The sequence below is a fragment of the Spermophilus citellus genome, assembly GCF_964194105.1.
Source record: "Spermophilus citellus genome assembly, chromosome: 2".
Lineage (NCBI taxonomy): Eukaryota > Metazoa > Chordata > Mammalia > Rodentia > Sciuridae > Spermophilus > Spermophilus citellus.
The window spans coordinates 226,774,972-226,793,604 of record NC_138183.1 but is presented as its reverse complement, the minus strand read 5'-3'; the positions used below and the strand labels follow the sequence as shown (position 1 = coordinate 226,793,604).

General features: G+C 38.5%; 1 protein-coding gene across 2 annotated transcripts in view; it reads right to left on the bottom strand.

Moving 5' to 3' along the window:
• Nucleotides 1–16,246, bottom strand: part of CAT (catalase) — a 35,838-nt gene extending 19,592 nt beyond the window's left edge. The window contains exons 1-6 of one of the 2 annotated variants that reach the window (XM_081278811.1): nucleotides 16,084–16,246; nucleotides 6,069–6,240; nucleotides 4,781–4,891; nucleotides 3,690–3,820; nucleotides 2,982–3,086; nucleotides 2,249–2,374 (exon numbers count right to left, since the gene is read on the bottom strand). In XM_081278811.1, the coding sequence (XP_081134937.1) occupies nucleotides 2,249–2,374; nucleotides 2,982–3,086; nucleotides 3,690–3,820; nucleotides 4,781–4,891; nucleotides 6,069–6,240; nucleotides 16,084–16,149 (711 nt within the window). In that variant the 5' untranslated portion in view covers nucleotides 16,150–16,246. The remainder of the gene's footprint in view (nucleotides 1–2,248; nucleotides 2,375–2,981; nucleotides 3,087–3,689; nucleotides 3,821–4,780; nucleotides 4,892–6,068; nucleotides 6,241–16,083) is intronic. The other variant, XM_081278810.1, reaches the window with a different exon arrangement.
• Nucleotides 16,247–18,633: the final 2,387 nt, after the last annotated feature.

Sequence of the window (18,633 nt, the reverse complement as noted above, 5' to 3'; positions counted from 1 at the left end):
TTTCTATATTTCCCTTTATTCTATATTATTTGAATTTTTCTACTCATGTTACTTTTCTAACCATAGAAAAATCAAAATATATTTTAAAAATAAGCAAAAGATTAATAAAATTAAAGGACTTCCTTTTTTTACATCTAGTAATGTTTTAAATCCCATATTATAACAGCTCAAATAAATTACTGAGATTGTACTTAGCTAGTATCTCTCCAATCCCCACATTCTTCCTGATTTGTTTTGTTTTAAGAAAATCACAGAATAGTAGTTCACAGAGCTGAAAAAAACAGCTGCTCTGAACTGGTTCTCTAATTATGAATGGGCAAAAGTAATATTCTGACTCTCCAAACAAACCAAAAAAATCGAGGAAGTTAAACTACTTTCACAAGTGCTCTTATTATCATACCACACTGCTCCTACACTGCTCACCAGGATCCTTATTCTAATAGCCCCCCAGCAAGCCAAGTGTCCTGGAAAAACTTCCTGAGCAAAAAGCAACTCTGGGAGGCTGCTCTACCTCTACCATAGAAATTTCAACTCTGTTTAGTAAGTGTCAAAGTTTGAACTCTTCTTACTAGTGGTCCAAAAGCCAGGCCACCTTCAGGATTAAAACACGAAGCTCACTATGTGCAGACTACCCAAAGAGCTAATACATTAAACCGTGCAATAATATTGAAATACTCTTATAGCCTCTACTGAATCCTTTGAGCTTAGAAAGGAATCCTCATAGGTCAGAAGACTACAGACTGATGACTCCATGAACACCTCAGCTACCTCAGGATATCTTAATGAGCAGACATGTAAGCAATTCAGTCTTTCCATGGCCAGCAGTATTATCCCAACTTTACAGTGAAAAGAACTGGCGCACAGAGAACTTTTAGTAACATGCCCAAGGTCTCAGTTATGCAGAAAAGTAAAGATTTGAATTCAGGTTAGCCTAACTCCAAAGCTACTAACTAGGCTGGCTGCCCCACACACAGTCCTTTAGTCTTGCTCTAAGTGACTCCTTTTGGCAATTACAATTACAATGTATCAACTGCTTCTTGAAACTGTTCCAAGTCATAAATGCAAGAAGAGATTAATGTTTCCGTGTATGATATACCTACCCAGTTTGTTTAGATAAAAACTAAGTCAAGATAGAAGAGAAGAGGGCTTTTTGATGTCACTAAAAGGGATACTTCATTGATCAGGAAGCCACTTCCTTCTGCCTATTTTAGCAGTAGTATTTGGAAACAGATAGGCTTCTATTTTAAAAAATAGAAATAGGCTTCTATTTTTAACTAGCTCTCTGGAGTTAATTGGTAATATCACTTATTGTAATAAGTTCCAAGATCATACCAAGAGAGTGCTCTTTAAGTTATTTCAGTTGATTAAGAAGTTCCCCCAAGCTTCTCCAGAAGTAATTTGATCTAAGTATATGAAAGCAAATTTAAAAAAGAAAAGTATTATTTTGTCTTCTGACATTTGTAACTGATTTTACTTTTTTTGCCTTGCTCATAATACAACCTCAATAAATGCTAAATAAATCAATGGATCACCTAAAAAATTAGGAGAAATGTTTTTGAGACAATAGTATGAGATGCTAGAACTGATGGTGAGATTGATATGTGCACTGATCTTCCTTAATCCTGTTCTGGACCCTAAAAGGGCAATGACTCTGGGCTTGGAAAGGCAGAGCCCCACAACACTTCACTATTTGCTAGGGCTTGATTCCAAACTCCAACAAAGAACTCTCGAGAAGCTGGGATAACCTAGGTAGAAATCTCCTTCTGCCTAGCCTGGAAACCTTAATCATCTCCCTACCTTTGAGTTCAAACCAAAACCTTCTGTCTTCCCACTTCAGAGGAAAATCTTAACATGCACCAGAAACACTAACAGCAGAAACACTAACCCAGAGAGCCAGTACAAAATGAGCATTTAAATATATATATATCAGAACTTACAGGTAAGAACTTACAGGAGAAGGGGGAAAAAAAAAAACTTGAACTGTTGACAGTAGCTATGTGCTACCTCTGGCCATGCACAAAGTAGAGATCAAAGAGAGACTACACACAGCTCTAACTGAGCAGCATGAATTTACTCACTGGGTGGGGGTCAACACAATATTCACAGTGCTAATCAACTAGACCAATACTTTCTATCCTAGGCAGTGGAAGAAAGGGAGAGGTGAGAGAAGCTCAAATTCCTGCTCAGACTTCAGAAAGAATAAGGAGAGGTGAATAGTAGGAGCCTCTACCTCAAAGGCAACATATACCTTATAATGGAATTTACAGTAAACTGCCTCTCCATTTGCATTAACCAGCTTGAAAGTATGCGATCCATATCCATTCATGTGCCGATGTCCATCTGGAATCCCTCGATCACTGAACAAGAAAGAAACCTAAGGAAGAGAAGTTAAAGCCTCAAATCTCTCAGTTTAAATCAAAACATCCGATGTTTTTAAGACATTCTTAAGTTTCCAGAAAATCCCTTAATGACACAGAACATACCAATCAATATCCCATGGGAAGATACTAGTATTATTTCATTTATAGAAAATAACAAAGAGAAAAGTTTCAAAGCAGGATGATAAACAAATCGTTAATGTCATGACTCAGAATTCCATGGGGAGAAGCTAAAAAAAATCTGAAAACTAGCTTAAGCCATTATTCAAAATACATTTTAATAGCAAAATAGTTTAGTATTATTTTCCCCTTTTTTCCTAATGTAGAGCTTCATCTCAGACTAGAGACTTTAATCCTTAGTATTGCTAATTGTCAATTATAATATTTCCAGTTATCTAGCATCAACATTCAAGGCCTATGAATGATGAGAAATAAAATCAGTCATTATAAAACTCTTCGAGATCAAGAAATTTGAGGAAACATCCCAGAAAAAAATCAGAAGACAATTCCTATAAAGCAGCCCCATCTGGAGAATCACGAGGCCTAAGTCACAGTTTCACCCCAGTGATATAGTATAATTCAGTGAAAAAATAAGGTTCCCACCTGATGCAGAGACTCAGGACGTAGGCTCCAGAAGTCCCAGACCATGTCTGGGTCCTTCAGGTGTGTCTGAGGATTTCTCTTTTGACTGTGGATAAAGGACGGAAACTAAATGGGGAAAAAAGAAAAAATTCCAAAAACTAAGTTTATAGGAATTATGGTGTCTTACATTATACATTGCCTACTGCTCAGTTATGGATCATAATTCTAAACAATACTAGAATTTAAACTGTCAAACCCTAAAATGAAATTTACTCAGCACATACAAGTAGTACATAAGATACCTAAAGTATTTCAAATATACAAAGTTAAAATAACTCCTTAAAGAAAAATAAGTAGGTACACACACACACACACACACACACACAAAATCAAGGTCTATATGCACCTCCATCAGAGACATCCTTTACATATTTTAGGGCAAAGCCCCTCTTTTGACTAATCTTCAATGCTCTACAAGGAAAATTATACTCTTCCCATTTAAGGCAATGAATCTTGAAATGCCAAAACCAAGACTAACAGTAATTGTTGTCATTTGATCTTATAAAGAGATATTAAATGTAAAAAATATATTTAAAAGGACAATCCAGACAACCCAAATTATCTTCTTTCTGCCTTTCCTGAGGCTTCTCCTCATATGCCAACCTACACAGAGCAGTTGAAATCAATTTAAAGCAACATTTGTGGAACATAAAATATGCTATCACCTACCAACAAGGCATCCCTGATGAAGAAAATGGGGGTGTTATTTCCAACAAGATCCCAGTTACCATCCTCAGTGTAAAATTTCACTGCAAACCCACGAGGGTCACGAACAGTGTCAGCTGAGCCCGATTCTCCAGCTGGGAGAGTCAAAGGGGAAATTAAGCATAAGTCATAGTATTCTGCAAAAGTCATAAAAGAAACATTAGGATCTGTAGTTTCTAATCCATTTCCCAGAAGTAAAGTAGGCATTTACATGCCTGGGGTAGTAGGTATTTACATGCCTGGGGTAGATCTAATTACCACCCACCAGCTAATTAGATCTACAAATCAAATCAAAACAAGTAATTGAGAGTAATAAGAGAGCATATATAATAACAGCTCAAAAGATTATCCATTTAATATAACTTTGTTTAAACTGGTAATTAAATTTTAAATTAATATAAGGGAAGATAAAGAGAGTGAGACGTCAAAACTATGAGGTTAACATTAAGAAAATCAGTTAAAATAAAAGTTTATTTTGTAATCTGATTTATTTTTGCATTCTGCAATATTATTAAATGCACAAAGCCTAACATAAACACCAAATTAATCATGTATTGTGATGTGTAAGAGATACAGTACGATATTTCTGAATACTAACTAGCTCTATAACATGAGAAAAATCACTTAACCTTCTGAAATGGAATAACCTATTCTGCAAAGCAGATCAGAGCATTAATGTCTATAAAGCACCTAACCATGGTCGGTACAGACTTAATTCTCAATAAAGGACAGCTATTACCATTACTATTAAATAAGAGCCTTACTCCATGCTTCCCTTTGAGGCAACCACTTATGGAAAGCTCTTCCCAAATGTCACAAAACTGCAGAGGTAACCTCTGTTATAAGGGTGATTTCCCAAGACTTTAACAAACAGAAATATAAGTAATTTCTTACATGTCTCCAAATATTTTTTCTACTGTAAAACTTGCTAAATTTTGGAGAAGTGCTTGTTTCATATTTCCTAATAAGTTTTCTTGAAATTTTTAAGTTATAAATATCCCAAATAAAGTATAGGCTGAATTGCACAATACCATCACGCAAACAGACTGACTTACCAACAGTAGAGAATCGAACTGCAATCGGAGTTCTCTTTCCAATATGCTCAAACACCTTTGCCTTCGAGTATCTGGTGATGTCATGTGTGACCTCAAAGTAGCCAAAGGCACCTAATGAGAAAGATACAAAAATGATTCACCATGAGACCTTCACTCAGACTATCAGCCTCTCAAACAGGCACCTGGTGTTGAGAGAAACTGGTGGTGTAGCACCAGCCTTCTAGGAGCTTCCAATGTGATGGGAGGAAGAGGAGCTGTCCAAACACAAAATAGTGAGATTAAATGCAAAGCTCAATTATCATTCATGTTCAAGTAAGTGCCACACAGCTGAGCCAAGAGGGAGAAATGAGTGGAGCTAGAAGTAGTTGATCAAAGTCAACCCAAGAACACAGGATCTCAGAGGGCCTTGATACAGGTAGGGCCTAGGAGAGAAAGAAAACAAGAGAAGAAAAGGGGTCGAGGTTATGGCTCAGTGGTACAGCGCTTGCCTAGCATGCATGAGGCATTGGATTCGAGTGAATAAAATAAAGGTATTGTGTCCCTCTACAACCAAAATAAAATTGAAGAGAAGAAAATACAGGGGAAAGAATAGTTCTAACAGTTATCAAGGATGCCTCAGAACCAAACAATAAATTGATTAGCATATTAAATCACGATAGAAAAGACACATGCAGAAAAGACAGAAGAAATCTATCTAGGAGAAAGAATTGAAGAAATTAGGGAATCTTAACTGGAAGTCCAAGGGTGCAGGCCAAAATAATGTTTCATTTCTTTCTCTGGGGATCTTTTTCCTATTGAGTTTTTAGCTTTCTTTTAAACCCCATTCCCATCTTTTGTTTCCATCATAAAAGCAAAATCAAACTTTTACATAAGTTTTAGACAAAAAAGAAGGAAAAATCACCCAAACCTACCAGTCTAACACAACTATGCTCAATATTGCAGTTCATTTCAGTATGTAGTAAGAGCACCATTTAAACCAAGCTGTAATTATAGCACATGTGTCTATATCTGTATTTCTATATTTTTATTCCTTCATTGATAGTATGATAGAAAAAATGGAAGACCACTGTTTTTAAAATAAAACATTTTATTTATACTTGTTCAATCCAAGGAATCAACCACTACGTAATTACTAATTCCCCCTTTAGTAGACATTTTTTCTTTCTCTGATGAAAAGACATTTGGCACTTCTATCCAAGGTCCTCCAACACTTTGGGAAGGAATTTTGACCTAGGTATTCTGAACTAATCCTTTTTTTTTTTTTTAACCAAACAACCAGAGATCTCACCTGCTCCTTTAGCATGCACAACTCTCTCGGGAATTCTCTCTCGGTCAAAGTGAGCCATTTCATCAGTAAAAACCACATCCTGAACAAGAAGGGGCCCACGGGGACCTGCAGTCATAATGTTAAGTTTGTCTCCTACTGGATTCCCAGCTCCGGTGGTCAGGACATCGGGTTTCTACGTGAACACGAAAGAAAAAAAAGTGTAAGAGTCAGCACAATCCAACTCGGAACACACTGTCACAGGATACATCACCATGCAATTTTTATTACTTGCTGCCCTTTTTTTAAATTCCCTGTGTCCAAAGTACTAAAATACTTCAAAAAATGCCTGAAATTTACAGTCAAGTCTCAGAAATCCCAACAAGTCTCAATCCCAGTCTGCTGAGATGCTTGCTCTGAAGAGCAGAAAGACAGCTAAATAGCCTGCCAGCTGACTCAGTACCTGCTCTACAGTGAGCCACAGGGTTCCACAAGGAAAGTCCTCAGACTAGGAGCCCCTAAAAAGGATCACTGTGCATAATACTGAATGTCCAAACTGATTATGAGAAAATGGCTAGCACTTCACCCAGGGATAACCAACACTCTGTTACAGGGTGGATGTTCAAGGGTGCCATCCTGTACAGGGCACTCATTTCTCTAAAGACGATATGCCAGCTATTTGTGACATCTCTTTTGATTAAAAAAAAAAGTGACTTTTACTGTCACTGAAAATATCTTACTTCTCATAAGATAGATTATAATATTAATGTCTGAAAAATGTCAAATGTTTCTGAAACGAGACAGGATATTTTACTGTAATAAACAACTAGTTTTGATCCACCCATTTCTTCAATTTCAGTGACATCAGAGGCCTCCAAGCTGTCCCTCTTCTCAGGACATGTCTCTCCCGAGGCATTCTTTAAGCCTCACATTGTACTTCACAGCTCTTAGCTTCATCCTGATCCATAGTCACATGGTTTTTTTGACCATAGATAACTGCCTCTCCAGTGTCTTTCCTGCCCACTGGGAAATCAAGGGAGATGTAGAAGCAGCCAAGCTTTGGTTTCATTCTCCTGAAAGAACAACTGAACAGGCTCTATGGACAAAAGTCAACAGACCAATCCCACATACCAGAAAAGCATTCTGAATACTTCCACATCTGGAGTGGATCTATAACACTCATTCCCTGTGCACAGCTGTCCTACATATTAAAATAAAGTTAATCCAGAATCTTCTCTAGAAGGTGATCTGGTGAGGAACTTAAACTATAAAAGTCCTGTGAGCTATTTGAGAAAAGACACTGAATAAGAGATCATGAAATATGCAAAATTAATGAACAAGACTCTCACACACACTCATAAATTCCCCTACCCTGCTAGAATTGTTTTCACATCAAAATGGGCAAAAACCAAGGGGGCACCACGTCTTAAGAAAGCATGAGTGCTGGATTAGAGCTGGGGCTCAACTTCCAGCTCTGCCAATCAATCACTAATTATGTAGCTCCTGGTTAAGTTACTTACTTTTAAGTCTCAATTTTTCATTGGCACAGAATAACTGCACCCTTGAGTTCATACAAGAGTTAAAAGAGCTAAATATATAAAAACACAGACCTCACACTAGGCACACATACACCACTTTACCCAGCTATGAGAAAGTGACCTGATAGCAGAAGCAGCAGAGCATTTGAGATTTTTCTAGTAACCATGACAGATGTATACCACTCTCTTTTTGAAAATACACATTTAGCTAGTAGGTGTGAACTTGTATAATTTTATTTTTCATTTAAAGTAGAAAATGGCAAAAAAAAAAAAAAAAGAGCAAAAGTACACAACTTTCCCTTTAGTTTAATCCTAAAGCCCTAGTTGGGTACAGTGGCAAGTGCCTCTAATCCCAGCAGCTCGGGAAGCTGAGGTAAGAGGATCATGAATTCAAAGCCAGCCTCAGCAACTTAGTGAGGCCCTAAACAACTTAGTGTGACTCTATCTCAAAATAAAATTTAAAAAAAGGGCTGCGGATGTGGCTCAGTGGTTAAGCCCACTGGGAAATCCACTGGAAAGTGGTTAAACCTCTGGGTTCAATCTCTGGTACCAAAAAATAAAAACAAACAAAACCCCTAAAGCCTTGGTCTTCAGCCTTTTGATAGCCGCCTCTCCAGTGACTTGCATACAGGAACCAGCCAGGGGGCTTTTTAAGGCATCCCAATGCCTGAATAACCCCCCACAGACTGATAACATAGCAGTCTGGGTGAGGCCAAGGATATTTTTAAAACCCCACGTGATTTCAAAGTGAAGACAGATTGAGAACCACTGACAAGAGCCTTGGGATGACACAGACATAATAAATGAACTGGGGCAAAATAAACCTGTCTGTTCTTTAAATACTTTTTTTTTAACCATATAAAAAAGGCACTAAAGAAAGCCTAAAAAACATAAAGGGAACTTCCCAAAAGAATAATGCCAAGAGGATCCCAAGCAGCATAGTAAAATAAAAGCTAAACATCCTACTACATATACGAAAATTCACAACAATCCTTCAAGGTAAGGAGAACTATTACCCCATTCTCAATATGGGAAAACAAAGGATAAGAAAGTAACCTGCCTAAGGGGCAAAGCCACAACTTGAATCCTGTCTGATTCTAATGATGACTCTTCATTGATTGACTAGGTTACACTAGGCCACATGTGCGCTATTTATAATCACCACAAAGAAGATAGAAACTCAAGACACAAATCAACCACTGCAAGGAATGAACTTCATTGGGATCTGGATTTGAACAGTTTAAGGAGGAGACAGACTATGTCAAGGGCCCCCAAGAGCACCCCCAGGTTCACTGATTCTCTAGGACTCCCAGGACTCAGCATCCAGTCATTATCATGGCTACAATTTACTACAGCAAAAGGACACAAAGCAAAGTGTGAAGCAAACCAGGAGCCAGCTTTCAAGAGCCCTCCAGTGAAGTTCTACAGGACACATCCAGTTTCTTCAGCAAAGGTTAGGGCCACACATGTGAAACCGTGTTCAGCAGGGAAGCTCTTTAGACTCAATAGCCAAGTTTTAAATCAAGGGCCAGTCACGTGGCCCCTCTCAGCCTCCCAGAGGGGCAGCAGTTGTACAGTGTAAACCCTGTCATTTGCACGGTTTAAATATAGCTATCAGGGTAGTGGGAACACCCCCAAAGCCCAACTTGCAGACACCAGCAAGGGCCAACCTTGCAAGCAGGTCTCTCTAGGGACAGCAGTTTCCCACCTGCTGTAATCACTGCCTTTCTTCACCATCAGGGAAACCAAACACACGACTGGAAAACTGTTCATTTTTCTAGATGTGACCATGAAATTTCCAAGAAGCTCTATCTTTTGGAGATAAACACTAAAATATTTATAGATGATGTGATACCATGTCTGCAATTTGCTTCAGAAAATGAAGGTGATGCAGGTGGAATAATAATGAAACAAGATCACTATGGGGGCTGAGGGGCATGGACTACACTAGGACTGGTCTGAAATTTATCATGATATAGAATTTTGATTTTTTTTAAATGAAGAATCAAAGAAAAATCTTTAATGCAAGATCTATGGCAGAGGGCTGGGGATGTGGCTCAAGCAGTAGCGCGCTCGCCTGGCATGCGTGCAGCCCGGGTTTGATCCTTAGTACCACATACAAACAAAGATGTTGTGTCTGCCGAAAACTAAAAAAAAAAATAAATATTAAAATTCTCTCTCTCTCTCTCTCTCTCTCTCTCTCTCTCTCTCTCTCTTAAAAAAAAAAAGATATATGGCAAAAGCTGAAGCAAAGGAAGGAAAAATGGAGGGCTGCTTCAGTGCTGCTAACACATGAGTGTGGACTCCACCAGACTCTGTTCTACTTTCCTATATTTACATGCTTAATCAAGACAAGAGCAGGAGAGTTCCACACCACACATAAAATACACACTGGGCAGTGGACCTGCTGATTAACACTCCTCCTGCCCAGAGGGCTTAGCATCACTAGGGAATATGAAAGTTTAATTTCCAGGTAGGCCACTCAGTGCTAAATTGTGCATTCAGTCTCACGTGTGCCTTCTTTTTTTTTAATCTTAAACACTCTAGTGGGTAGTTCTCAAGCACAAAATAAATCAATGAATTCACAACACCAGATGCCCCCAAATATCTAGTAAACTCATCCTGGTTAAGCCAACAGGTGGTTATCAGTTAATATGAATTAGTCTATACTCAAAAGGCAAAAAAGAGTTTTTATTCTTTTCTATTTGTTGCCTAAATTATCCTATACACTGTACTTAAGGGATTCAATAAGATACTCAATAAATATGTATCCAATAAAATATTAAATAATATATCATCATGCTAGGGATGTCACTCAGTGGTAGAGCACTTGTCCAGCATATGCAAGGTCCTGGGTTCAATTCTCAGTACCTCAAAAAATTATAATAATGTATCACAGAACAAGTGAGCTCTAGTAAGATTAAGAAAAAAAACAAACTATGGTCTTGATAAAGAACATAAACTGCTAGATCTGAAAGTGTACCTGAAACTGTCTTCACAACACACTAACTGCTATCAAATGTGTGACCTTTACAGCCTGTCAACCTAAATACAGACGACTCTCTGAAGAATACTGACATGTTTCTTGGGGAACAAGTAAGGAGCACTGCAGTGTGGAACATGCATCTCATGGAAACCCCAGGCATATTCTAAGAGGAAAGGGAAGCTTTTAAAGATAAAAGAGGAAGAATTCATAAATTGTTTTGAAACAATAATCCTTGGTCACAAGATTAATAGGAAGGGTGTTCAAAGATCAATAACCAGGTGGCACCAGCCCAAAGTTGAATAGACAGTCGCTACACAGATGTCCTTGCACAAGCATGTTCTGTATAAGGATGAAGTGGCCTTTGTGCACAGTCATGGCTCTGGCAGCCTTTGGTGACTAATTCTTGTTACCAGGACTAGGAGCTTTAGCACTGGTGGTGGTGGTCAGGCTTAACACAAGCAACTCCATTTTGATTCTGACAACTTTCACAAGCCTTAGGCTAACACTCAGGGCAAGGCAGAACATTAAGGTGTCTAGAACGCAAAGCAAAGAATTGCATATCCTTGGTGTGAAACCTCATGGGGACAGGGGGAGCAAAAAAGAAAATTTACAATAGCTCCAAGGACCCCTGGGAAGAGAACCGAAAGGTAGTTTTAATTCCAGAAAAAAAAGAATAATAATGACAGTATTATTATTATTATTATTTTATTATTATTATTATTATTATTATTATTATTATTATTATTATTATTCTATAACACCTTTTACAAGAACAAATATCAGACTTCATACTGATAGTGCTGGCCTCCAAGAACAGAGTAACTGAATACAGCTTCTCCTTTATGCGAGTGAGAAATGTTTTGTTTTTCAAACAAGGCTCTGTCATACTATTTGTATAAGACTAAACCCATTACAATAGTTTCTAATTTTCCCTTCTTTCCTCTCGGCAAATTGCCAAGTCACTTACTTGACTACTACAATGTTTTCAGCCAGAAATGGTCAAAACATTGCTACTGGTTTTCGAGAATTAGAAACAGAATAATTGTGTAGAAAAATAAAACTTTTAAGATACACAGAAAATTACTATTGCAAAAGAAATTTTTTCTTTCTTGGAACTGTCTTAAGTAAATCTGGTAACACTGAAATCAGGGCTAATCCTCAAACTTTCCAGAAAAGGTAGAGTTTTGGATAGGGAAAGGGAGAGTTTGGAGAGATCAGCTCAAAAAATAAAGCTCAATAAATGAAAGATTCCTTTATTCTTTGTATTAGAAGCAGCAGTAGTCACTGAATTTAGGAAATTAAAAATAAAAATGGGAAAATAAACACATATTAATATTTATTTATTTTACATTTTGCAATCATCCTCTCCTTTCTTACTTGAAGAAAAACTGTGGAATGGTCTAGATACTGGTGAGGAAGTAGAAGTGAAAACTTAGAAATTTTGATTCCATGTCTCCTGTTTTCCTTGCTGACATACTGTGACTCAGCAATTCCACTTCTAAACATTTCCCCAAAGAAGTAACACATGGATCAAGGATGTGTGTCAATGTGGAGCACTTGCCTAGCATATGCAAGGCCCTGGATTCAATCTCCAGTTCCAGAAAGAGAGGGAGAGAGAGAAGAAAATGAAAGCACATGTACATAAAGGGTTAAATCACTCAGTCACTCCCTCTCCAACCCATACTTTGGCAGTGTAACATCAACACTTACTATCTAGGTTACCCTAAAAATTATAGACCCTCGTGGGCTATATACATAACTCACTGACAGAAACGGATGGGCTAAGACCCATCCTTTCTCCCAGATAACAAGGCACTATATAAAAAGGTAAGGCTTAAAATGTTCAGATTCTCCAGCCTGATCTGATGGGATTAAAACTTACTCATTAAACCTAAGCATCGTGAAGAAAGAGCCCTTGCATTCTAGGCAGTGAACAAAAATACCCACTTAAGTTCCATTCAGAGAGGCTAAGGATAACTATAGAATGGCCTTCCTCTGACCAATGTATTTTGGGAGTAAGGCAAAGACTTTTAAGTGGATTCAAGTCACGCCTGTGAAGACACTTGATTGCTCCATTATTAAAGTTTACAAAGCTCCCAATTCACTTGTCAGCAACAACATCTGACCACAAGGAGACACGCCCAATAAATTGCTTTCACATTGGCTGACTCTGGTTCCAAAGGAGGATCCACCCAATTTGGCATCCTCTAGCTGGTTCTTGAGGAAGGAGACAACAGAGTGCCCTCCCATAGTAGGTCCAAAATCTAAAGCTCCCACAATTCAGTAAAAGCTTAAAACTAATTGGGGAACAGAAGGCAGAATACTGATACAGAACTTCCCACTTACATCAAGCATTTAGCAAGCATGGGGACATGTTTTGTTTGTTTGTTTGTTTGACATCATATGTTACCAGCATATTTTTCTAACAAAAGAAGTATTTTAATGTCAGAAAATTAAAAAGAGATCATGTCTATTAGTCTATTACCATATCACAAGAAAATAGCTAGATAGGTTTTCACTAAATATGGAATGTATATTTTAGACAATATAATAGCTTCCAAGACACAGAGGTAGACTGCATTTTGCAGCCTCCCTTACAATTGTGTGTCCTATAACAAGAGTTCTAGCCAAAGGAATGTAAATGGAAGTGACTCTAGTCCCTAAACCAACCAACGTCCTCCTCTGTGGCTAACCCTTCTGTGGCTAGCCTCCTTCAGCCTGGAGCCCTCAATAATTGTGAGGAGCAGAGCACCTCCTTCAGCTTCCTTCAGCCTGGAGCCCTCAATAATTGTGAGGAGCAGAGCACCTGCCCACTCCCTTCAACCTCAAAGCACTTTAGATCATCTTATAGGTGAGAAAAAAATTTCTAATATATTTACATCATTATGCATGTTGGGATCTATTATTATAGCATTTAACCCACCCCGGATTAAACTTAAAGCATGGGCTATGAATCATCAATAAAAAGATAAACCAATTTTTCACAGGACAAAAAATTTGCTAACAGACACTGCAAAGAAACATAAAAATGATCCATAGCACCTGAAAAGATGCTCAGCATCATTAATCACCTGAGAAATACAAATTAAAATCACAGAGATAAGAGCTCAGAACCACAAGAATGACTAAAATTAAAAGACCAACAAAACCAAGAGACAGTAGGATGTGGATTGACTGGAACTCTCGTACACCTCTGATGGAAGAGTAAAACAGTACAACCAGTTTGGGAAAAGTCTGAGCAGTTTCCCATAAAACATTCACTTACCCTATGACCCAGTATATCCACTCCTAGGTATTTTCTAAGAAAAATTAATGCATGGGTGCACATAAAGACTAATATAAGAATTTTCATAGAAACTTTATTCATAATAGCCAAAAACTAGAAATAAGTAACAAGAAGGAACTTTTCAGGGTGATGAGAATCTCCTATACCTTCATAAGGGTTTTAGATTCATTGGTGTATATATTTATTAAAACTTGTGGAACAGTAGACAATATTTGTGCATTTCACTGTATGTAAATAACACCTTAAAAGCATATACACACATTGAACTGTTAATTCACATGATCCGTGTTTAGGAATAAAGCATACTGATGTCTTCTTACTCTAAGGTGCACTAAATAAATTAATAGACTACTGGATGTATAAAAGGATGGACAGATGGAATAACCTGTTATAAAAGACATGTAGCAAAACATTAATTGCAGGATCTATATATGAGAATATGCTGCAAAATTCCTTCAATTTTTCTGAATGTTTTTTTCACAATAAAGCATTTGAAAATTACATAAGCTAGGTGGCTTGGGCAAAATTCCTTCTGGAGGGTAAAAATAAGCAATCTTCACTCAGTCGCAAAAATGAGAAATATCAATGTAACTATCAATCAGGAGGATGTATACAATATGCTGAGATGCCATGAGCAAAAGAGACAGCAATACTTCAATGGAGGTACCCAATTACAGATGTGCTTTGTGGCCCAGCTGTTTCTCATATGGGCAACTATGCCTGGGAAATCAACAGCAGGGACTTAAGGACTCAACAAAAGTTAATGAGTCTCCCAAAGAAATAGCAAGCTAGTCTCAGAATAAAAGAGAGTCTTTAGAAATGAATATATTTGGTTTATAAAAATCTCACTATATCACCCATAATATTCCTCAACTAGCCAATCATTCATGAAAACTTCAGTGTGAACCAGTAATCAGCAGTCACTGGGTATGCAACAAGTCCTGGTCTCAAGAAGCTCAGTTCTAATCTTGACTCTGCCACCAACTAACTGCATATCCTTGATTAAGATTCTTACATCTTGGGCTGGGGATGTGGCTCAGAGGTAGAGTGTTTACTTAGAATGCATGAGGCCCTGGATTCCATCCCCAGTACTGGGGAAAAAAAAAAATAAGTTAAGTCTGAGCTATTTTAGTGGTATATAACAAAGAATGGGATTAGGAGCTTAGAGAAGAATGGCAGCCTTCTCACAAACAGGGAACCATTAACACAATTCATGAGAGCACTTGGCATCAATGCCCCAGTTTATGAACATTTTAGCACAGTTTTGAGAAAGAGCACTGAACTGGATAGGGAAAAATGTAGAATTAGCCCTCTCTGCCATGTTAACCAGAAGCCCTAGGAACTTGGCATGACACTCTTGGTCCAACCAGCCAGAAAACTCAACCAAATGCAGTCTCATCTAATCCAATCTTCTCAAAGATGCCCTTTAAGACTCTGCACCTCTGGGCACAGGCCTGGAATGCCTCCCCCACCACCACTGGATTGGATCCCTCTCATTTTAAAAGATTCTGTTCAGATGTCACCTGCTTTGGGGAGTCTCACCGTCAACTTGTTCATTCCCTTTACCAGTCTTCAGGTACTTATTAGACCCTTCACCACACTGGTGATTTATCTTGTCTCCCAGACTAGACTCTGAACTTCTCAAGGATGTGGTTCTTGCCTCATTGGAATTTGTACACCTTGGCCCAGCACAGTGCAAATGAAATAATTTTTAAAAATATTTTATTTAGTTTTTTAATGCTGTACGTACTACACATGTCACCATGATTGCTGCTGAAGACATCCACCTAAAATACAGTTCTTATATCCCACAAACATGAAAGCGTGCAGATATTGTTTCGGGAAGGTTAAAGCTAATGCCTGCTCCCACTCCACTCTGACTTCCTTTCTTGAAGATGCAGCTCTCTGCCTCTTTCTCCATGCTTTTTCCTTCCGCCCTCAAGCTGTGACCTCTGTCCCAGTTGGCAATAGTGCAAAATTCTGAGCCAACCACCCGCGTCCAGCGGCCAACGACAAATCCTGCAGGCAGTCAGCCCCGCGCCCCAGAAAGCCGCTCTCCTGTCCCCCATGAATGTAACAGTCCACCTCCACCCAAAGACAGCCCCCCGCCGCCTGTGGTCGATGGTACAGCCCGGCTCAACGCAGCCGCGGAAAAGCAGGGGCCGTTACTCGCCAACGCCCGGCTTTCGGCGGGGACCCGCCGGCCGGCTCTGAGCGCACAGGGTGTACCTGCGCCGCCCGTTGCTCCTTCCACTGCTTCATCTGGTCGCTAGCTGGATCCCGGCTATCCGCCATGGTGTTGAGTTGGCGTTGCAGAACGTGCCAGTCAGCCTGGGCTCGCGCCTCTCCACCCTCAGCAGACGATCCCCGTCTGCTGCTCAGCGGCAGAGGTCGAAAACTTCAGGCTCCACCAATCAGCGCCGCCCCCCTCCTGCCGCTTCCTGATTGGCCGTGAGAGCTCTAGGCGGGATGGGATTGGACGCCCAGCGGGGGCTCCTGGAGCTAGGCGGGCCTGGACCCTGCGGAGAGACTGGTGCTGGGGAGGAAAGGGAGAGAGCTCTGGGGGCGCGACAGGTGGAGTAGTGCAACTGTGGCTCGCTCAGCCCTTAAGAGTCAGAAGTCCTGGGTTGAATTCCTTTATGCAAAACAAAGTTGTGCCATGCCCTGATATAAGTATTGTTTGCTACTGAAGGATGGGTGGATCCTTTTTTCTTACATACTCTTTTTCTTATTCATGGATTATCACCAGGCTAGAATACTAATAATACTATGAACCAATATTATCTATACTATTACCAATAATATTGTTTAGATTACCAGTATTATCCTCACTTTACAGAGTAGGAAACTGAGGCATAAAGAAATTAAAAAATAATTTTCCCAAAGTTACACAGTTATTAAGCGATAGAGTCAAGATTCTAGCCCCATCTCCAGACCCCGTGGCTTGTTGCAAAAGTGAATGTTGAAAAGAACCAGTCAAGTCATTTTCTTCCTCAGGATAAATATCAACAAAGTTTAAAAAAAAAAAAATAGATCAGTCACATGTTAACCTTTGTTCTTTATGTGAACATTGCCCTGTTGGAGTTCTATTATTTGTTATTATTATGCTGTTTTCTGTTTCTATTATTGTTGGTTTGAATTCCTAAGAAATTATTTCCATAGAAAGAGAAATGGAGAAACAAGACCAATTTCTGATCTGGTAATCTTGTTTTAAATAAGGTGTATGCTAGGCAGGGATGTAGCTCAGTTGGCAAAGTGTTTTCCTTGCATTTGCAAAGCCCTGGGTTGACACCCAGTTCCAAAAAAGACAAAAAAAAAAAGGACCCCATTTCCCCCCCCCCCCGCAAAAAAAATCATACTGGGTATATAGGTAGAATTTCTATTTATTGGCTTTTTTATTATAATTTAATTTTAGTTTAAGTGAAAACACCTCTAAAACTCAGCCCTACTTTGAAAATACTGGAAATCCAATCTCTTTTACTCCTAAAAGTAATTCTAAGTGATAAACAGATTTGGACCCAGGTTTTAATATTTTCTTCATATGAACACATGAGTTTTAGGTTGGTATTGTCATTTAGCAAATGCTGCTTTCCAATTGTTCCAAACCTGATGAAATAAAAATATACTGGCATAAAACATAATGTTATTAATCCTGATGTCACCAAATCTAAAACCAAGTTTAAATATTCAAGAGAAAATGTTGGGAAGTCCACTGGGAAGCTTTATAAATTTTCTTTAAACCGTAGTAAAAGAAAAGAATGGAGAGAATGAACTCTATGACTTGTTAGATGACAGGTGTACCACGCAGCAGGAGCAGTAACGGCATCTAAGGTAATTATTTACTTATGTTCTGTTTCTCACACTCTGAGAGGGTAAATCTTCTACATATTTTAATTGTCTTCACTATGTCCTTGTGAGGGAATTGCAGGGGTAAGCGGAGGAGAGAAACAAACAAAAAAAGAACATAGTAAGAGATGTTTATGATTCAGAATGAGCCACTCATTTGAGGCACAAGAGTGAGCAGTGCCACCGCTCTGTGGTCCTACCACCGTGGCCCAGATGCCCCTTGGTGTCTGAAATGGCTGCAGTTGGAACAATCATGAGAAGAAAAAATTTCATATGCCTTTTCTCATCCCAGCCTCATGTGCCATGCTACACCCTGAGTGTCTGAGGAAAAAGAAATGCATTAGAAAATAAGCTAGAATTTATCTTTACCTTAACTTCTCTGTTTTCTGATATTAAGAGTAATATATACTTACTAATAGACACCTGAAAATACAGACATATATATCAAACAATCACATATTAATGCTAATAAATAGGTATCTTTCTTACCAACATTCTCTATCATATATATATATATATATATATAAAGGTATTGTGTGAAGAAAGAGGTTTATAATTGATTATAAAGAATATATAATCTTATGTCCTTCTTCTTTCCACTTAACATCATAGGATGAAGTTTTTCCCAAGTCATTAAATATTCTTCAAAAAATGTGAATCCCCACCCCATGGCTGCACAATTTGCAATCAAACTATGTGTCTATACATTTTCCATTACCAGGAATGCTTAAATTTTTTTGTACTGTGACAGTAGTGATACCCCTCCTCTGCATTTGTATTTGCTTCTTTTAAGATCCTTTTTCAGAAGTACTTTTCAGTTCAAATCATTTGAACATATTAAGGCTCTTATGACATACTGTCAGTTGCTCTCTGCAACACTTGAACCAGCTTAAACTCTCACTGGCTATAAGAGTGTGGATTGGCAATAAAATC